The following is a 22,405-nucleotide window of genomic DNA, read 5'->3' on the forward strand; positions in this document are numbered from 1 at the left end:
TCTCATCTGAAACTCATTATAGGTGAAATATGATAAACTTAAGTAAGATAATAAGTCCTTTGCACGTGCCAAAGGGGGAGAGAGAGAGAGCAAAATTCCAGAGAATTACCCTTGTGTTTTGCAGCAAACTCACATAGGAAGGAGATACTAATTCCTTTAAGGTAAGACATACCAGGAAAAAAAATGCAGTGTGTTTTCCTTTCTTGAAATAACAGAACAAGCAAGAATAGTAGCAATGCATTGGATGACTTCACCAGAAAGTCTTGATGTTCCTGATGATTGGAATTGAGGATGTCTAATTTGCTGACTTTAAAGGCATTTTAGGAATTTTTAAAATTCCTGAATTTTCACTGGCCGTTTCCTTTGCATCTTCTTTTTGTTTCCATTTTTGCCACACAGTGGAATATTTGATAACTATCACCAAGTTTAAGACTTGTCAGTTTGAATGAGTTTAGTTATGAATCAAAACTTTGTGGGTCTGTTTTATAAGACAATAGTTTTGTTTTGTTTTTCCTCCAGACTTTTTCAGGTGGTTGAACTCATTGATGATGTACTTGCCCTTGCAAATTTGGTGAGTGATTTTTTTTAAAAAAAAATCCTACATCTATTTTTTTAAATGATAGATATTCCCAGCTCTTAATAAGGGATGAAATGCAGCTTGATATTTTTAAATCATTGTACTGATACAGTGTTGGTATTTGGGGCTTTGAGTTTTCAATTTTTTTTTAAATGAAATGTGCTGATGTACGTGGAGAGGTTTAAAATTCAAGTCATATCATTTCAAAATGGCCATTTGGGTATGAAGGGAATAAGATTTGGAAAGCAGAATATACTGATTTGTGATTAATAGTATACATAATACATACATAAAAACGGCATTTATAGGATTTTATAATAATTTAAAAAAAAACACCATGGAAGCCAAGTCTCAGAATTCTGTGTGGAAAATGACTTGCTCCTCCACCCCATTCCTTCCCTTAGTATAGAAATCAAAAGTGAGGTAGTTTCAGAATGAGGATTTTTCAGCAGATCAACGGTCTAGTGTAGGATGCTAAGCCATAACAGTAAGATTATTCATATCTGGAATACTGCATCCAGTTTTGGTCACCACATTGCAAAAAAAGATATTGAGACTTTGAAAAAAATTGCAGAGCAGAGCAACTAAGATGGAGTATGGCTAGTCTAGAGAAAAGAAGGACTAGGGGTGATGTGATCGCTGTATTCCAGTATTTGAGGGGCTGCCACAAAGACAAGGAGTCAACTTATTTTCCAAAGCACCAGAAGGAAAGACAGGTGACAATGGATGGAAATTAATCAAGGAGAGAAGCTCAAATTAAGGAGAAACTTTCTAAAAGTGAGAACAATTAACCAGTGGAACAGCTTGCCTTCAGAAGCTGTGGGTGCTTCATCACTGGAGGTTTTTAGAAGAGACTGGACAGCCACTTGTCTAAAATGGTGTAGGGTCTCCTGCTTGAACAGGGGGTTGGACTAGAAGACCTCCAAGGTCCATTCCAGCTCTATTCTGATTGATTGATTGATTGACTCCACAGAATGATAATTGAATTACTGTATATGTGAACAGGAGACGGTTTCTTTTCATCTGCTAAATCACTTTTCCCTTTTCCTAGGCATGCATGATGAGCATTACTTTTTTGCCATATACAGTAAGTAAACACTCTATGTCACATCTTTAGACTGCTGCCTGGATTGGTTACCAAATTTCCAGATTTGTACATTGCATTGAACCACAAACTGACCACGCAAGCTGTGTTTTTCACCTGTGCAGGTGCTGATTTGTAGTTCAGTACATTGTGCAAACGTGATCTATTTAATAGAGTTTAGGAGCATGCTGGCATCTTGAGCCAATATTTGATACATCTGAGATCAACTGAGTAGATGTAAAACGTTAAACCTGCTGATCCAACACAGGATGCATTTTGAAGATGAAGGAGCCACAATGGGTAAGAGTATGCATGAATTAACTATAGATGTTACCTTATCTGATCTAGTAGGATCAGACTTTGGAGGTATCAAACATCAGACAAAAAGAAAACATAGAAGCAGAGTAATAAATAACTAAACCCAAAACAGAAAATAACCACAAAAAACAAGGATAACACCCAAATAAAATCGAAAGAGGCGCCCGCAGTCAATCATCTGGGATCAAACACAAATTGCAGCAGAAGACCTTTGAACTGTTTCCAGAATTGCAACAAGGTGGAGGCTTCACATATTTCTTGCTGGTGAATATTCCATAAGGTAGAAGCTAGTGAAGAATAAGTAAAATGGGTGGATCTGAAGCATGGATATTGTTATAATGTATATAATATATATAATGTACAGTTATAATTTATATATATATATGTACTGCCTATGTTTGGAATGGAATTTGGATATTTTTTTCTTTGATGTTTAAAAACTATAGAGCTCACACTACAATTTGTATATATTTTATTTCTCAAAATGATCATATGAGACTAGGCTGAAGCTACCATACCTATAGATGGAGTAAGCACCTAAAACAGACAGGAATCTTGTCTAAAAGATCGCTTAGGGGAGGTAATTAAGAAGGAACTAAATTGTTAAGGAAAACAAAGAAAAAAAACCTGCATCTGAACCAGACAAAGGAAGTTGGGTCTGAGCAGATAGAAAATCTAAGCCCCATCAACAGCTAACTGACTTGAAAATCAACAAGGCAAGAATACCTGACAGTATTGTGAATCAAGAAAGCAAGGACTTTGGGGGGGCGGAATAAAAGAGATCCCGAAGCCTGCTCTTTGAGTCATCCTTGGATCCAGAATTGGCAGTTTCCATCCCTCTGGCTGGTGCCTAACAGCCTATTACTTTAGTTATAAGACCCATGGTGGCGCAGTGGTTAGAATGCAGTATTGCAGGCTAATTCTGCTCACTGCCAAGAGTTGGATCCTGACTGGCTCAAGGTTGACCCAGTCTCCCTTCCTTCCAGGGTCGGTAAAATGAGGACCCAGATTGTTGGGGGGCAATATGCTGACCCTATAATCCACTTAGAGAGGACTGTAAAATACTATGAAGTGGCTAGTTGTGATGGACCTGGGTAAGTGTGGGTGTGAGAAAGAGCAAATATACATTGCTACTAGTAAGTTTTGTTGTTTCTTGAAATTGACCAGGGCTCAACTGGTTGTGTGAGTGACCATAAGCCAAACATGGAATGTATGTAACAACAGCAACTCCTGCCACCAATTTTCTGCAGATTGATTTGAAGCAGGCAAGGCATGGAGAGTCACCAAAGGGATTTGGGGAGATAGATTTGGTCCTAGGATCTCAGATTAACCACTTGCTTTAATATGTTCTGAAATACAGAAAGAATCTAATTTTTTTATTTTGCAGTTCTCCTTAATGGCGTCTTTTCCTGAGGAACCATTTGGCCTTTTTATCTTTAGTAGCTGTGCTGTTGTAATTGGTGTTATCCAGGTATAGTTGTTTTATATTTCAGTACAGGTAGTCCTCAATTTGCAGCAGTTCGTTTAGTGATCGTTCAAAGTTACAACGGCATTGAAAAAGTGACTTATGACCATTTTCCACACTTATGACCATTGCAGCATTCCCATGGTCACGTGATTTACATTTGGATGCTTGACAACTGACACATTTATGACGGTTGCAGTGTCCCGGAGTCACATCATCAACTTTTGTGACCTTTTGACAAGCAAAGTCCATGGAGAAACCAGATTCACTTAACAACCGTGTTACTAATTTAAGAACTGCTTAACAAATTCACTTAACAAACGTGGTGAGAAAAGTCATAAGATGGGGCAAAACTCACTTAAGAAATTTCTCACTTAGCAACATAAATTTTGGGCTCAGTTGTGGTCGTAAGTTGAGGACTACCTGTACTGCATAGTTTAGTAAACCATAGTTAAAATGAGATGGGTAGTAATTACAAGATTAACACTATTTTCCTTTGTGAGAGAACGTTCAGGTAGTCTAATTTCCAGTGCTAAGCTAGGCAGTTGTTAAGTGAGTCCCACCCAGTTTTACAACTTCTTTGCCATGGTTGTTAAGCAAATCACCACAGTCATTAAACTTATTCAGAATCCAGCTTTACCCCGCTGACTTTGCTTGTCAGAAGCTGGGAGGTTGCAAATGGTGATCACATGATCCTGGGACATAACAACCATTGTAACTGTGTTCTGGTTTTATGACTGTATTCCGAGGAGCACAGAATGCTGTTACTTTCCCACTGAAGTGGTACCTATTTATCTACCCCCATTTGCATGCTTTTGAACTGCTAGGTGGCCAGGAGCTGGGGCAACTAACAGGAGTTCAACCTGTTGTGCAGCGCTTGGGTCTCAAACCCAGGCTGTCAGTTTGTCAGCTGACAACCTCAACATCTTTAATCTCTGAGCCATCATTCTCCCAGTTTAAGTTAAGGATGCTACAATAAGGTGCTTTGACATGGGTGGGCATACAGTTGCTCTGTAAGCCCAGAAAAGTAATATTGCTTTCTTTAAGAAGGCCTCAAAAATTATGGTATGTGTATTTGCATCTGCTCCAAAATACCTATTCAGCTTTGGATCCAAAGTGCAGCATATCCCTATTGGAGCTCAAGGGAAATCTTCCAAGCACCCATACTGTGATTTGAATTTACAGCCAAAAAATTCTTTGCTTTCTAACAATTCTCTGCTTTTCTTGTTTTTCAGGTGATGATTGTATTATATGGCTTCAGACATTCGTATCTATTGAATCATCAGATACAGGAATCTGAAAATAAGGCATTTTATAAATACCATATCTTAAAGATCATCCTGAGAGGACCAACGCTGAGCTTTTTGGCTGCCATTTTTTCATTTTTCTTCTTTCCATTGGTAGGTTCATTGAACTGGAACAGTGTTTCCCAAATGTTGTGGTGGGCCTTAAATTTAGTGATTATATAAGATGCGCTGAGGGTCTTTCCAAGAGGTAGGGAATCATGGCTGGCTCAGGAACTCTGGGAGTTGAAGTCCATAAGTCATGAAAGGGCCATGATTCCCCACCCCTGATCTATACATTACAGTTTTTCTACTGTTTCAGACTTGGGAGTTATTCCAGCCTTTTGATGCTTTCCTTCATGTGAGAGTAATTCTCTTCTGGCTCTATAAAGCATTTGAAGATCATCCTTGCTATTAGGATTCTTTATGAATTGCAAGAAAAAGTTGCCTTATTATTATAATGGAAAGAATTGTTGCTTTATACAGACTACATAAAAGAAGCAGCTGTCTTTCTCAGGGACATGTATGCTTAAGAGGTCCATAAGCACTGAAATTTATTTTATTTATTTATTTATTTATTTATTTATTTATTATTGGGACTTATATGCCGCCCTATCTCCCGAAGGACTCAGGGCAGCTAACAACAGTAACATATAATAAATACAGAAGTTAAGATAAAAAATTAAAATTAAAGGCCTCTGTACAATAAATTAAAATTAAAATAAATTAAAAGTTAGAGTTAAAAATTAAAAACATAATTAAAATCCCTGTCAGTCCAGGTCAGCCAGGTGAGAAAAGGAGTGTTTTGAGGCCGCGGCGAAAGGACCGGAGATCTTGGGCCATCCGAAGCTCAGGGGGGAGCTGGTTCCACAGGGCTGGCGCTCCCACAGAGAAGGCCCTCCCCCTGGGGGTCGCCAGCCGACATTGTTTAGCCGATGAGTCCTGTGTAAGGAATTGTAAAGTACATGACTCTGAATTGCCAGTATTATTTCATTGTGATGACGTGTTCCTCTAAAACCCATTTTTGCTAAATGGAACACACAATATGGAACACACAATAATTATGGAACACCCAATACGTGACAAGTAGGACAAATGGAAATGTATCCTTTTCTACATTGTAGTAATGCAAAAATATTCAGTAAACTTGTATCTCTTTATTTCCTTGCAGTCATACATGTTTCTTGGGCTCATTATTTTTTTCCCACTTCTCAGCCATCTAACCAAATGGTTTAGAAGCAGAATTCTTGGTGAGTGTTGTTTATAAAGTTTTTTTTAAGTTCCCCAGGGAAATTTAAGAACTAGATGATGTATACCAACGATGTTTATCATCATTTAAGCATTCATCTTTTGGTTCAGTCGCTTCGCCGGATAATTTCCTGCTTCCTCTCAGTACAATCCTTTTCACAAGCTCCTCAACTTTCTAGTGAAATGTTTGTGGAGTCCTTGATGTTCTCTGAGCTTGGCTGTTTGCTTGCAGACATTTCATTACCCAACTAGGTAACATCATCAGTGCTACTGAGATTTATCTACAGTAACTTGCCCTGCCTGCTCCTTGATAGTTCCTTGATTAGGATATTGCTTTCTGCTTGATTGTTCGTCTGATGTTACTTCCTGCTTATGTGGGTGTTGGCTGTTGGAAAGAATGTATCCTGGTCTTTTTGTTTCCTCCTCACCTTTTTGTTGTCTCTCTTGAATGATGTGTATTTCTGTATATCTCCTGATGGCTGATTTTCTTCCCACTACTAAATAAATAAAATAAAATAAATAAACCTTTATTGTCAAAGTACAACATGTGTACATTGAGATTAACTGAGCCTCCCCCCCCCCGTGCTCTCTCCCCCCAACACACAGTGACAACAAACCCTCCATCCTACCACACCATGTGAAATATTCTGATGAAATATACACAGCTGAGGCAGCTATTGCCTTTTTTTTTTTGCTTAACCCATCTTTATTATTTTTATAGTAAATACCTCAAGGTGGCAAACATATCAATACTCTTTCCGCTTCCTATTTTTTCCACAACAACAACAACCCTGTGAGGTGGGCTGGGCTGAGAGAGAGAGTGATTGTCCCAAAGTCAGCCAGCTGACTTTCATGGCTAAGGTGGGACTATAACTCACAAACTCCCGCCTTCTAGCCTGGTGCCTTAACTGCTGGACCAAACTGGCTCTTTGCAAGGCTCTTGTGTGTCTTCCCTGGAGCCTCAGCACTGGGAGGAAGACAGTGGCGAAGGTAAGCTGGGGGCAGGAGGACTAGGTGGCAGCAGAAGAGTGCAGGCAGCTGAGAGAGCAAAGATGGCGGGAGACAGGCAGTCAGGAGGAGTTGAAGCACACACTATGATGGTTAAATGCAGGTGGACTGCCAAGTGCCCAAATTTTGATCACATGACCAAAGAGGGCCCACAACAGCCATAACTTCAAACCATCGCTGAATGGTCATTAAACGAAGATTACCTATATAAAAACATTGCAGATATGATACTTCCCAACAACCTCGGGTAAACAAAGCACTTATAGTATAAGAATGATGATAATCCAAATTGATAGTGCTTTTGGAGGAAGGGGTTGTGGGCTTTACAAAGAACCTTAACATGGAAACCAATTTTATGAAGCGTGGTCATTTTTGTTGGCAGGTCAAGAGGAGGAACTCCCTGTAGAGTATTTTACTTCTTACCTTAAGGAACCCTTGAGTAAGGAACGAGTGGAAAGTTTCAGTGATGGAGTTTATGCAATTGTTGCAACTCTGTTAATTCTGGACATATGGTAAGTCTTCGGCAATAGAGTAAAATTGCACCCAGTATTTTCACATGTCATGCACTGCTAAGAGGAAAAAAAATAGTATCTGTAATTGAGGATATTTATTATCATGGTTGGCATGATGATCCTGATCATCATGGTCAACATGATCCTGCCCACCTAGCAGTTTGAAAGCATGCAAATGCAAGTAGATAAATAGGTACCACTTATTTAGGAATGTAACAGCATGCCATGTATCCTGGTCTATAGTTTGCTCTGGAGCTTCCTCACTTAAATATTATCTTCAAAATTTATTGCTGTAAATACTTTGCTAGAAATGCAACAGAATGTAGATTATATATACTTTAATAAAGGAATGGGTGAGTTTGTATAGGTCTGTATTGCATACCCACATTGGCAGATGGTTTCCAGGGTAATCAGACGTGACTATTCCTGAAGCAGAGCTCTATTACAGTCACAACAAAAGTAGTCTGATGCCTTTATATTTTCTTCTTGGCTAGGCATGGAATGAAATGTATTCAAGGCATTATTGAGGTTATAAACAAACTCAGTCAACCGAAGTTGAAGTATCACTTTAAAACAGATTATTTGTTGTGAGGGTATTCTAAATATATTCTAAATATTCTAAATATACACACATATATATATATATATATATTGTTTACTTTACTCAACAGTGAAGATAATGTTCCTGACAATAACATAGTTAATGAGAAATATAATGGTCATCTTGCTGAAGCACTGAGAGAATTTGGTCCAAGTTTCCTTGCCTACTTCGGATCGTTTGTAACTATTGGTCTTCTCTGGTTTGTCCATCATTCACTCTTCCTCCATGTGACAAAAGCCACCCGACTGATGACCCTCCTTAACACCCTCTCTTTGGCTTTTATTGGTGGACTTCCTCTTGCTTATCAGCTGACAAGCGAGTTTGCCGAGAAGTCTTACAACGAAATAGAAGCCATTCAGATCAGCTGCGTTACCATTTTTTTTGCCAGCATCTTCCAGTTCAGCATATGGATTGCTGCGCTATTCCACGAAGTTGAGACATTGCATCCTTTTGCTAGGTACGGTGGCAAAGAACATGCCTTCATGTTTGCCAAGCTTTCTCTCTACCCCTGCGTGAGCTTTGCAGTCTTCTGCCTGACGTGTGTTGTGAGCGAGCTGAGTACGTCTATTTTTCATCTCACACAAATAATCGTCCCATTTGCTTTTCTTGTATTGCGCATCTTTGTCAGAATCGGCTTGATGATACTAAACTATATAATGTCGATGGCCAGGCCAAAGAACAATGTTTTAGAAGAAGAAGAAGAAGCCTGTTTAACCCCAGCCGATACGCTGTCATAGTTTCCCCTGCACTTTACATGGAAAATAAAGATACTCCTGTGACTTGGAGATTTCTGGATTCATCTAAAACTGAATTGTTCCTTTCTTTAGGGATACTCAGCTTTCCCTTTTACTCGTGGACTGGCATCTGGAGAGTGAGTTTGGCTAGAATACGTATCACCTCAATAGCCTCATTGATCATAGACGATTAGTGAGGAATCATAAGGTGCTTGGGAGAAAATAATGGCATTACCAGTTTCTTGGGAAGTGCCATTTGTCATAGCCAGGAAAGGTGATTATAATATGAATGTCCTTATCCATTCCATGGCCATTAAGTGACCTGGAGGATGTATTAAACTGCTAAATAATTCAATGTGTGTCTGGAGTTGCAACCCTAACAGCTGCTGTCTAATCTATGTAATCTAGCAAATCAGTGTAAAGTAACCTGATTAACTGAACAAACAATTGTGAGTCAACAAATTACTATCAACAATTATACAAGAAGTAGTTCATTCAGCACTGGCCACTTCTTAAAGAAACCTGTATGTTTTCAGCATGCTAAATGTTCAGAGAATATTTAGAAAGAGTTGGCTGTCAGTATAACCAAAGCTATAACTTGATGAGGGGATACTTTCATTTGTTTTACTATTGTTTTACTGTATACTTACCTTGCTCTGTACACCGCCCCGAGTCCTTCGGGAGAAGGGCGGTATATAAAAACAAACAAACAAATAAATAAATAAATAAATACTTACGATATAGGTTTGTCCCATTATTGCCCCAATAATGTGACAAGCCTACTTCGTAAGTATCCTTTAGAATCCAGTGTTAATAGCCATAGCTTTAATAATGTAATTTTCAGAAAATAAATTAATATTATTGTGATACTGTATTATATCCCAGTCATTTAGAATTTATCAGTAGATGAAGAACGATTAGTGAAACAAGGAAGATCATTCTGTTATGATGGAAAGGTAGAACTTAAAATACCGTAGTCCTTGGATTATCATGACAATTGGGACCGGGAACTCTTTTACTAAGCAACAGGGTTGTAAAGTGTGACATCATGTGACTATGTCACTTAGCAATGGCAATTCTGGCAGGCCCCGGTACTGTTGTTAAGTGAGGACCGTGTGGGTCACTAAATGAGGACTTTGCGTGACTCTGACTTCCAACTTCCTGCCGGCTTCCTTAGCTGATCAAGGGTCAAAACAAATCTGCTGCCAGCAGATCTAGCAGCACAGAATCAACAAATGGAAACTTACCCAAGTAAAACATTTATTTGTGGGAAGCTGGTATGGAATGTCAGAAATTGTAAAAATGCCACGCGACCACAGAGATGTTGCAGTGTTTGGAACTCCAGGGAACTGCCGTAAGTTCCTCTTGTTTAGTTTCATCATAACTGAATGGTTGCTGAAGGGTGAATGGTAGTGACCTGCGAATTTGTACAATGCATGGTGATGTGTGTTTGTCCTCTGCTTATGAACTGATTCCCTGTGGATATAATGAAAAGACTATCGTTACTCCACATCCTCAAGGTGAAATGATGTGTTTAAAATCTGACCTCTTTTCTATTCACGCAATAATGTTTCTTGTCCTTATGCTTTTTGGGTTGATGTTCATTTCCATTTATTCTTTCCCTAGTTCTGTATCATATTATGATACTTCCATTGTTTATTTTTATTGTTTTATTCCTTTGCTCTTGTTATGGTTACATTTTTTATCATTTTTTTTTCTGTTTTATTGTTGTAAGCCACCCAGATTAACCTCACAGGGAGATAAATTTAACAAATTAAACAAACGAACAAATAAATAAGGTGTTTTTTTTTAAAAAAGATTCTATTTGATGCTAGAGCCTTGAAACAGATAATCCTTTGGAAGCCTTATGTTGCCTTTTGAGGGTAGTTGGCTCATATCATAAATGTGAAATATTTTCCTAGCTCTTTGTGCTTTTTTTCTTCAATATTATTCTCCTCCGCGCCTTAACAAGGTTGCTTTCAGTATCAAGCTATTGATATGTCTACAAGTTTCCTGATAAATTCTTTTTGTCATTTGATGTGAGAATTTTTGCACATAATATTTGGTGTAGTTTTTCAACAGAAACTCATCATTACTGCTCTCAAAAAATAAAATAAATGAATAGTAGAACTTCTTTAAAAGCATTACACAGGCAAGCTGTGAAATAACTTGTTTTCTTTCTCCAGTGCACTATATTATATAAATGTAAAATGAATTTATGGTATTTCATTAATATGTGTTTGCAAGATATGGTATATTTGAGATTTGAGATAGATTGAATTGCAACACAGCTGCAGTGCTCTGATCCTTTATTAGATGACTTATGCGTTAAATGGAATCTTTTATTTTTTTTATTAAAGATGTTACTTTTATCAAGAGTTGATATATCATTTCAATGTTTCTTCTCAAAAATGTCTTTGTCACTATTTCAAGTAAAACCTATTCCCCATAGCATAGAGAAAAAGAATGTGACTATTAAATGCTAATATTAAATGTTAAATTTAAATATTAATGGGAAACTAAAAAATGGGAAAAACTAATTAGGACATTGATAGCCTATAAAGATTGAATGTTAAAATAACCAGGATATGTATAACTGAAAATTATTGATAAATGTAAGAAAGTTTTTTTTATTTGATTGATATAATAAGAATTGTATTAGTCTCATTATGAGACAGTAAATATTAAGGGGAAAAGAGGAAATAGTTAATGTAGTAGTTTGAGACTTGTACTAAAGATATTTGTATGTTACTGAATTATTGATTAATTCAGCTGCCACGTTGCTTTTTGAATATTTAGGTGTAAAACTAGAAAACCAATAAAACTTATTTTAAAAAGAGAGAGAGAGAAAAGTGACTCAGACATTTTCCTTCACCATTTAGAGTAGCTTGAAAAGTATTTTAGGAACTTCTGGATGGCCTTGAAATCCAACACTTAACATGGCTGGTGAAAGTTTCCAGGTATCTTTTCTCTTAATTCAGTGGAGGAAGAAACCATCTGTAGTTTTCTAAACTAGGAAAGACCCAGTTAAGATATTTGTCAACATTTGACTTAGCTCAATGACCAAATTGACTTGTTTGGTCAGAAAAAAGATATGTTTATTGCCGAATGGAAAACCATAGTGGACTTTGATGTAAAACAAAAAAAATATGAACCTATGATTTGTAGTTTTAATAATTACCTAGGACAGATTATAGAAGTAAGAGTCACAACATAACTTTAGACAAAGTAAATTTATAATTGTGTCTAAAACTGCTATAAAGAAGTTCAGAAACTACTTCGTATCTTTTTTCTTTTTAACCTTTACTTTTTTCTTGAGTAATTAGCTGTCTTTTTGATCTTTTTCCTTAGATTGTGTATAGGTAGTACACCGGGTTTAGAAAATATTGAATCTGTTTGGTTGCATACTATATTCTGCAGAAATGGATATTTACTTAGTCCCTTACTTAAAAAGTTAAGAAATATTGGGACGCCCAGGCTAAACTGTCTTCTTGCATAGAAAAAAATCAGCATAATGCTAGGGAGACTACAATTTTAATATCAAAGACCATTTTGAAGAGAATGGATTACCTATTAGGGTTGATTGCAGGGATGACAGTTTACTATGAACATATCTATTCTTTGATATAGTCAGACAGTTAAATCAGTAAAATTTCCTTGTATCTTGACCAAAAAGTGCAGTCATGAAAATATTGTGAGTGTAGTTTCCTTTCCATGGATGGAGGTGCAGAGTTAATTGAAGACCTAAATCTATGATACAAAATTCTTACTTTACATGGCTTTGGAACTTAGAATATATCCTCTTTTGCTATTTCCCTTTCTAAATCAGCTATTCCCCATCTACTATGAGTTCTGTAAAAACATGAGTAGTTTTTTTTTGTTCCCTTCATGAAAATCATACATACATACACATACACATACTTTTCAAGCTACTCTAAATGGTGAAGGAAAATGTCTAAGTCACTTCTCTTTCTCTCTCTCTCTTTTTAAAATAAATTTTATTGGTTTTCTAACTTTACACCTAAATATTCAAAAAGCAACGTGGCAGCTGAATTAATCGATAATTCAGTAACATACAAATATCTTTAGTACAAGTCTCAAACTACTACATTAACTATTTCCTCTTTTCCCCTTAATATTTACTGTCTCATAATGAAACTAATACAATTCTTATTATATCAATCAAATAAAAAAAACTTTCTTACATTTATCAATAATTTTCAGTTATACATATCCTGGTTATTTTAACATTCCCTTCCAACTTCTTCTTCTTCTTCTTCTTCTTCTTCTTCTTCTTCTTCTTCTTCTTCTTCTTCTTCTTCTTCTTATTATTATTATTATTATTATTATTATTATTATTATTATTATTATTATTATTATTATTATTAAGTCACAAAATGAATTTTATTGAGGAACAGATGACCACTGAAAGAAAAGCTCATCATAGTATCTTTTTTTTCATATTTGCTTGTAGGTGGGTTTTTTTTTAAATGAACCCTAACCCTAATCTAAGGGACGCGGTGGTTCAGTGGGTTAGGACGCTGAGCTTGTCGATCAGAAGATTGGCAGTTTGGCGGGTCAAATCCCGAGTGCCGCATAACAGAGTGAGCGCCTGTTACTCATCCCAGCTTCTGCCAACCTAGCAGTTCGAAAGCACGTAAAAATGCAAGTAGAAAAATAGGGACCACTACGGTGGGAAGGTAACAGCATTCCGTGCGCCTTTGGCGTCTAGTCATGCCGGCCACATGACCACAGAGACGTCCTCGGACAAACGCTGGCTCTACGGCTTTGAAACGGAGATGAACACCGGCCCCTAGAGTCGGAAACGACTAGCACGCATGTGCGGGGGAACCTTTACCTTTAACCCTAATTATTTCCAGGAGGATTTTAAATCTCAATTACATTAACGGTCAGATACTCAAGTGATGCAGATGGGGCATTTCCAGGTGGCTGCTATCTCAAATGATGTGTTTAAAACTAGAACAAGGAGTAGTCTACTACAACAGTTTATGCAACTGCTACCATTCCACTGTTTCAAATATTCACCATGAAGGGAGAGTCAATAACCATCTGGAATATACAAAGATGCGCCAACTGAATATTTCATCTGCATAAAAGTATCCCTACAATAAAGGCTAAATTCAGAAGTATATTTAAAATGCAATGTGAAGGTACACACTACAACTCTTCTTTTTTAACTGTTCGGTGGCACAAACACACAACTGAAATAATTGATTTGTGTGTTTCAGGTGACCTTGGTAATAACAGCCATTCAATATCTGGAAAAGTGGCTGTTTAAATAAGTGTTTCCAATCATAGAGAAAGTAAGAAATGTTTGCCATTTTGTTTAATTAATCTGACAGATGTTAACACAACTTCCTAAAGCTTGTGATTTTCATTCTTTTTCATCTCCGTGTGTGATGGTATAGCAGAGAGCTTTGTAATCCAGATTTCCTGCCGGGTCAATAGGGGAGCATTGAAACATCTGATCCATCTGTACAACAATAGAAAAAGGAAGAGTTTAATCAAGGAATTGGAGCAGGACAAGCCCAAGGACCACTGCGAAGTGATTCTTCAGTCTTTAAAGTTGGAAACTGTAGACGCATGTCTACTAAAAATTCCTGCTAGGCTCAAAAAAGCATACATTTCATTTACAGAAGTACCGTATTTTCCGGCGTATAAGACGACCCCCGACATTTGAGAAGATTTTCAAGATTTTTCGTCTTATACACCGGAAAATACTTACATGCCAGTTGCCAAGTGTCCGACACAAGCCCCATTCAGACCCGTCTGATGCAGATGGTGCAAAGCCCTGCCGGTTCCCACCCAATGCCGGACGGCTCCGCCGGTGCCGCCTCGAGAGGGAAGGGCGTGAGGCACCTGCCACGGCTCCCCAAGGACTCCTTAGCAGCCGGGGAGCGCGCGTATGCGCAGGACTGCCCTGCTGGCTCCCGCCCGACGCCAGCCTGCCCTGCTTCCTCCACAGTGAGAGGGGAGGGCATGCCTTCCTGGGCTTGTTGACTTGCAGCCACGCCGGAGCCAAAAGGGGCTTTTCCTTCTACCCACCCTTTGGAATAAACGCAAGAGCTCCCGGGGTCTGACGTTTGCAAGGGGGAGGGGAAGGGGCTTAGAAGCTCTTGGGGGTGGGAAGGGAGAGTCACGTTGGAGGGGGGACTGGACTAAGGAGGCTTGAAGTTGCTTTGCAAGAAGGGGGCGCTCGATTGACTTATGTACTATTTTCCGGCGTATAAGACGACTGGGCGTATAAGACGACCCCCCAACTTTTGAGAAGATTTTCATGGGTTAAAAAGTTGTCTTATACACCGGAAAATACGGTAACAAAACTGGAAGCTGCTACCTCAGGGTTCTCCATGAAAGCTTTCACACAACTGAATTGCCATTCATCAGGACAAAAAGTAACTTCAACAAAGGAAACGTACTAGCTACTTTCTGCCTGAAGATAACAGTAATGATTAACTAATTTTTCTAAAAAGCAATAATTTAGTGTGGCCACTAAGTGCATATTACATTAGCTACTGATTATAAGCATAAAAGAGCTTAGAAGTCATCTCCACTTTCTTTAGATTAAACTTGGAAATCTTTTTGTTTTCAATGAGAACCAGCCCTTTATCAAAGAATTCATAATTCCGTGACCACGTGTTCATATTGCAGACAGGAGCAAATGCACATAATCTCTGGCATCAAGAGTTTAGCACCCTGCAGTTGAACAGTTGTTGCCATTTGATTTCAGCCAGGTGACAGATGCTTCAGTGATCTGGATTATATAAAGCAGCTTCATGGATCCTTCTGTCACCTTCAATGTTTTATTTATTCAAATATGTTATAATTTTGCAGTACAGGTTTAAATGGGTTTGGAAGAAATTTGTTTTGAATTTGTTGGAATAAGAGTAATTAACCCGGTAATTACAAATATTCCACCATACCAGCTACAGAATTTGGTTTTTAATTGGAATGCTCCTAGCTGCATTCTAAAAAGTTCCTCTCTTAAAAATACAGACCTCTTCTGCTGAAAACTTATCGCCTTGTGACATCATTAAGCGTTTCATACTGTTGAAGAAGCAAAGAAAAGATTTGTTTTAAAATTTTATAAAGGGTGGCATGTAAAAAAAAATTACATATTTGTCCATTCCTATATGGGAGAATGTGTGTTGTACCTTTCAATGAGATAAGTGCCACTGAAGTCTTGCACATTACTTACAACATACATTTTATACGTCTGTGTAGATAACTCAATTTGCTTGATTATTTAACAGCACCATGGAAGAAGATACAATCTTTCTAGATTAGAGATCTAGAAATATTACATGCTGGTTTTTACTTTCTATCTGAATGTGTATTCAGGTTTGTCATGTTTTTGCCTCAGTTGAACATGGTTATAAAGAGGAACTCTAGGTTGACTCTCATCCCTTTCCTCATTCTGAAGATATTTCCAGGCACAAAGTACAATTGTTACTTCTTTTATCTGATAAGAACAACAACAACAACAAAATCTATCTTACGTCTTCTGAGGTACAAATATATGGACCATAAAAAAGACTTCCAAGTTGGCAGCTTATGGCCATTCAACTTACAACCTATCTAGATGAGATTGGGGCCAACTGCCAATCATCTTACCTGATTATTTCATTCAATATTTTATATCTCAATATACTCTATTACCTTGTTTTATTTGTCATGGCCTTTAAACTCAATAATCAACTACACTACTTACATGTATTATGTTATTCTTAGTCCATTATTATACTTTTATTGCTGTACTTTTACATCCTTTAATTTATATATATATATATGTCAATTTTTATATTCACTTCCTTTTTAGGTTTTCTGTTGTTGTTTTCTGGCCTTATGGCTATAATGAAGTGGTTTGATTTGATATTCTCATTTAGCTCCTTTCTGGAAGGGGAACCTTTGCAGAAGTAACAATCTGAGAAGACAATTTATGCTTGTTCAGGTCATCTGCCTTCTGGCTGTTTAGGACTTATAAAAATTTATACCAAGGCTTTGAACTGAGAAAGAAGCTGAGAGCAATTTTCATCACTTTGGCATAACTTTTTACATTTTAAATGATACTAGATTCTAGCCTAGAATGCATTCAGGCAGAAACATGTTGAAATATCATCCCTGTTATGTTCAATACAAACTGACAGTATGAATTGCTTCACAATAAAAAGGCTCTGATTATTTTTTAAAATTTATTTTAATTTATGCCATCTGATTCCCAACAACCTTTTTGCTATCTAATACTTACTAATCCTTGTTAACATTGCCTTTCGCTTCTGGATCAAACATTTTAAATGCATTCAGTATAGTCTCTTCAGTATCTGTGCCTGCAGAAAATAATGAGGTACAGTTGAATTTGTTGGAAATCTTGTTCCTTCTGAGTCTTAAAATGTTGAACTAGAGCAGGGATAGGCAACCTTGGCTCTTTTATGACTCGTGGACTTCAACTCCCAGAATTCCTGAGCCAGCCATGCTGAGGGGAAAGGGAGAGTTTCCAAGCTGAGCCATGCTGGCTCAGGAATTCTGGGAGTTGAAGTCCACGAGTCATAAAAGAGCCAAGGTTGCTTACTCCTGGACTAGAGGATATAGCATCATTTTCAATTGTTTCCAATAATTTATTGCAGTTTTGAGGTCAAGCTGCCTCACAGGACTAGGTGAAAAGCGCTCAGCATTGTCTAGGGTCCCTTGATGGGTTGACAAGTCATTAATCTATAAAAAAGGGATTGTTTAAAGGAAAAACAATTGCTTTGGTTTGGAAAACTAAAATTAGGACAACAGGAATTAGGAGTTTCAAGTGAAGTCCGTTTCCAAATAAATCAATTCATGCCTTGCTCAGAATTTGGTTCTAAACGTAATTTTGAACACATTTTGAGCAAAAATGCCACTACAAAATTCAAAAGTATATGAATCTATGTGGATCAGCTCACATCAAAAGTGGTGAAGACTGAATTTGGCAACCCCCAAAATTTTCAACATTTTCTATTTGTTTTTATTTTTATTTTATAGCCATTTTTATTATTGGACAACCTCGCCAAATAAGGAGATTTGTAAGATCACAATTAAGCTCATTGTCCTAATTCAGGACAAACAGGAAAAACTCAGGCTAGGCTTTTGAAAAAAAAATGGCTTCATAAGATAAGATAGTGCTAAACTTACCACTTAACTTTTCCCCAAATAGATTCAAAAACATGGTGAAATTAATAGGTCCTGTAGCTTCTTTAAGCATAGATTCTAATTCTTCATCTTTGACATTTGTTTTACCTAAAATCAAACAAAGAAATTAATTGCATCTGTCTTTAGCTATATCTGATTTACATGGATCTTGTTGACAGTAAACTCTATAACTATTATAAATGCCAGCAAAAAGTAATTTTACCCGTTTCAAAAAAAATCCAATTTCTAATTACACAATTCCCCTTCAATTTATAATCATTTTAAAAGAGCATAAAGAGCTCAAGCAATTAATAACAAAAGTAGATTTTAAACTGAACTTATCTGCAATCTCCTTGAATCAATGGGGTAATATACTTGGAAATAGATTGAGAAATTATTTTAATTTACATTTAAATTATATTAATATCCTATAAATATATTTGCCATCTGTTGCTCTACAGAGAAGACTCTGATTTTAAAGCTACAGTACTCTAATTTATTGCAATTTATCTGTTTCTTGTATTCTACTTAAGTGTAATTATTACTGTATCATATTACAAAAGAAAGGAAAACAATTGATTTTAAATTGAGATTCAATAATTTCATAACACTTGCCCAATGATGCATAGGTATCTTTTAGGTCTTCTTTATCTATGAATCCATCTCTGTTCTGGTCAATTAGGGTAAAAGCCTATTTAAAAAAAGGTATTTTATATTATTTATCTATTAGTTACTAATGCCATTTCAATCCTAATCATACTTACTTTGGTCTAAGTCCAATGTATTTCAATTGGATAGGAAATTGGCATGAGAGCTTTTTCTATATTCCAACATTTAGAAAAGCAAAAATGTGATGGTTAAGCTTACGTTTAGAGCTGTAGACTTCAAATTTTTTTCTTATCAAATACATTCAAACATAAACCAGGATTTAACCATGTCTTTTGAATAAATGCGGTGGCTCAGTGGGTTAGGACGCTGAGCTTGTCGATCAGATGGTCGGCAGTTTGGTGGGTCGAATCCCGAGTGCCGCATAACAGAGTGAGCGCCTGTTACTCGTCCCAGCTTCTGCCAACCTAGCAGTTCGAAAGCACGTAAAAATGCAAGTAGAAAAATAGGGACCACTACGGTGGGAAGGTAACAGTGTTCCGTGCGCCTTTGGCGTCTAGTCATGCCGGCCACATGACCATGGAGACGTCCTCGGACAAGTGCTGGCTCTTCGGCTTTGAAACAGAGATGAGCACCGGCCCCTAGAGTCGGAAATGACTAGCACACATGTGCGGGGGAACATTTACCTTTGAATAAACCTAATTGTCTGTATTCACCTGTAGTACTAAGCCATAGCAAAAAAAAAAAACCACCTCAGGATACTTTACCACAAAATAGGAACATAGCCAATAATCTTATGGTTATATACAAATGCTGACTCCTCTCCCACCAACCAATCCTGAGAATTATGTTTTGGTGTGGAATACCGATAGTTCCATTAGGTTCATTATTTTAGTTCCATTAGGTCAATCATTCCTCTTTCAGAATTAGAGTTAACAAAATATTCTATGGGAAGATGGAATCATTATTGAATAGGCTCCTCTATTTGTTAGCAATGCTCTTAAATTTAGCTATTTGGACAAGCAGAAATGGAACATATGGATTTCTAAATAATCAGCTTAAACTGGGTTAACAGTAATTCCCTTTTCCAAGAACCACAAATACTGTAATTATATGACATATTGTACAGTAGTTATGGGGAAAAACATTGAACATTGCAATAAATAGCCATTTGCAGGACAAATTTGGGGGAGACTTAACGACTGCTTCAGTAATATAGAGTAAGGTTTCTCAAGCTTAGCAACTTTAAAATGTGTGGATTTCAACTCCCAGTATTCCCCAGTCAGCAAGCTGGGAATTGAAGCTCACGTATCTTAAAGCTGCCAAGATTGAGAAAACCTGAGCTTAGAAGAATTGGCTTTCATGGGTTTTGAGGGCCACATTGGGCTTGACTTGGCAGGTTGAGGGCTTCATTTCCAATGTAGGAAGGTCTGCAAGGTGCAAAGTAAAGGTTTCCTCATCCAGTAGTGTCAGACTCTAGAGCAGGCATGTCAAACTCGTGACGTCATGTGACATATTGTGACTTTTTCCCCATTGCTGGCAATGGGGTGACCGTGGTTTCGGCGTGATGCATCAGGCCCGCAGGCCAGCAGTTTGACATGCCTGCTCTAGAGGATGATGTTCATCTGCATTTCCTAGCCAAAGGAGCCAGCATTGTCCGAAGATGCTTCTTCCGTGGTCATGTGGCCAGCATGACTATATAGTATATACTGAGGCAGATGGAACATTGTTACTTTCCCACCAAACTGGTACCTATTTATCTACTTATATTTGCATGCTTTTGAATTGCTAGACTGACAGAGCTAGGGTAAGAAGGTATAGATTAGAATTAAGTGGGGGGAAATAGATGCCCTTTAAAAATGGGGGGTATTTTATCCCCCAATGAGGCTATGTTTTGCAACCTTGCCCACAAAAGAAATGTCATTGGGCCTTGCTTTACCCATCTGCCACACTTTTTGCATTCCTGTAATAGCAAAATATTTTCTCAAATCTTAAACAATTTCATCCAACTTTGTGAGTCAAGCAGCAAAATGTTTATACCTTTGTTCTTTTCAAACATGAAAAAATACATCTATTTTTACTTCAGTTTTTCAACTGTAGACAAAGGAAAATTTTCTTTTCTTCCCATGAAGAATGACAATTTGAAATGATATTTCAAACTGTGTAGGTAGACTTCCACTTCTGTCAGAAATTCTTTTGTCTATGTTTCTCTCATCTCCCAACTACTCTGAGCAGATCTGTAGGCTTGGGAAGAGAGAAAAAAATCCCAATAGCAGAAGATTCATTCCATTATGGGATAAATTCCTTCACACCAGCCATTGTGAATGGCATGAATGTATTTATCAAAATCGAATCTGTAGACATCTTCCCAGGTAGATTATTTGTATATTATTTATTTTGCTCTACATTTTCTGTGGTCAAAGTAAAAGAGAGAGAGAGAGAAAGACTCTGATTTAAAGGAAACTATGCAGATAAATATTCACAGTAAAGATCTCCTGTTTTTAAAGCACGGTAACAAGCCTTTTTTGTTGGATGACAGTGGGTTAAGCTTGTCCAGTTTTTATAATGGAAGTACCCCTTATGCTCAGCTTAAAACATCCTAAAGGGAAAAATGTTCTTACTTCCTTAAATTCTTGGATCTGGGTCTGTTCAAAGTTGGAGAAAACATTAGAGGAAGCCCTCTGAGCACGCTTGGCACCGCCTTCCTTCTTTTTCGTTTTTCGGCTGGCCTGAAATGAAGAGAATTATTAATTCAGTTAGATAGTACCTTGTTCTGATTACACAGTTAGAAGTAAATAGGGCAGCTGATAATAATTCTCAGGTTATTTTCCTAAATAACAAAATGCAGCCTTGATGCTGTAATGTTTATACATACCGTCTTGTACAAACGCAGCAGGATATACAGATTGTAGTTTGGAGTTGTACATGAAAAAGGCAGTTTATTTTTTTAAAAAAACATTTATCCTGTAAATATTTACCCTCTAAGAGGTTACTCAATCAAGTTTGTGTTATGAAAACCATACAGACATCATTTTTTATATAGGTTAAAAACTCACCATCTTTCCTGGAGAGATTCTCTGTTTCTCTGGGAAGCTGTCTGTATCAAACACTTCTTATATGTAGAGGAGGCTCTTGTCTTTACAGATGGCATTCCCAAAGAAGATCTCAAATGCTGGAAGAAACCCCCCCCCAGCTCACAAGATGACTCCATACTTGGTCAGAACTGCAAGATACCTTCTACTCCCTGGTGAATAAACAACAGTTACTTGAAGTTGTCTAGTAAGACATTCCTTCAATTGCTATGAGCTGCCATATCTATGGTGGTGAATTCAACTGTCACTCAAGCTATTTTTGTGTACCTTTGGAACTCATATATTATAACAGAGTGAGAACTGGACAGCAGTTAAACAAGCATTAACTTTTTAAGGAAGACTCATAAATTCTACCCCTGTATATTCTGAGAAATACATCTGGAAGATGCTACATTGGGAAGGAGCAATTTCTTGATATAATTCATCATGATTTCTTAGAACTAAACAAAATTTGATTTTGTAGTTTCCTCCATACCTCAATAACAACAACAACAGCAATAGTTATTGTTATTAACTGGAAATACAAAAAATCCTGGAGAATTCATCATGAACTTGAATGGGGTAGAGTTGACCTTGATAGTTTTGACTTAGTTAAACAGGTTAACATATTCACTCCCAGCCATACCTATTTATTTATTTATTTATTTTATTTATTTATTTTTGGGACTTATATGCCGCCCTATCTCCCAAAGGACTCAGGGCG

General features: G+C 37.3%; 2 protein-coding genes across 4 annotated transcripts in view; one reads left to right on the forward strand and one right to left on the reverse strand.

Moving 5' to 3' along the window:
* Window positions 1–11,444, forward strand: part of TMEM175 (transmembrane protein 175) — a 31,952-nt gene extending 20,508 nt beyond the window's left edge. For all 3 annotated transcript variants that reach the window (XM_081318767.1, XM_081318765.1, XM_081318766.1), the window contains exons 4-10: window positions 520–571; window positions 1,629–1,664; window positions 3,367–3,450; window positions 4,680–4,844; window positions 5,899–5,977; window positions 7,366–7,495; window positions 8,167–11,444. In XM_081318767.1, coding sequence (XP_081174893.1) covers window positions 520–571; window positions 1,629–1,664; window positions 3,367–3,450; window positions 4,680–4,844; window positions 5,899–5,977; window positions 7,366–7,495; window positions 8,167–8,833 — 1,213 coding nt within the window. In that variant the 3' untranslated portion in view covers window positions 8,834–11,444. The remainder of the gene's footprint in view (window positions 1–519; window positions 572–1,628; window positions 1,665–3,366; window positions 3,451–4,679; window positions 4,845–5,898; window positions 5,978–7,365; window positions 7,496–8,166) is intronic.
* A 2,718-nt stretch (window positions 11,445–14,162) lies between these two features.
* On the reverse strand, window positions 14,163–21,816 carry MYL5 (myosin light chain 5). Its single transcript, XM_081318768.1, has 7 exons — window positions 21,667–21,816; window positions 21,232–21,339; window positions 18,620–18,695; window positions 18,008–18,112; window positions 17,100–17,178; window positions 15,850–15,898; window positions 14,163–14,324 (listed from the first exon to the last, which is right to left on the reverse strand). The coding sequence occupies exons 1-7, from the start codon at window positions 21,667–21,669 to the stop codon at window positions 14,226–14,228; spliced, it is 519 nt and encodes a 172-aa protein (XP_081174894.1). The 5' UTR covers window positions 21,670–21,816; the 3' UTR covers window positions 14,163–14,225.
* Between the last annotated feature and the right edge of the window lie 589 nt (window positions 21,817–22,405).

The sequence above is a fragment of the Vipera berus genome (genome assembly GCF_964194415.1).
Source record: "Vipera berus genome assembly, chromosome: 2".
Lineage (NCBI taxonomy): Eukaryota > Metazoa > Chordata > Lepidosauria > Squamata > Viperidae > Vipera > Vipera berus.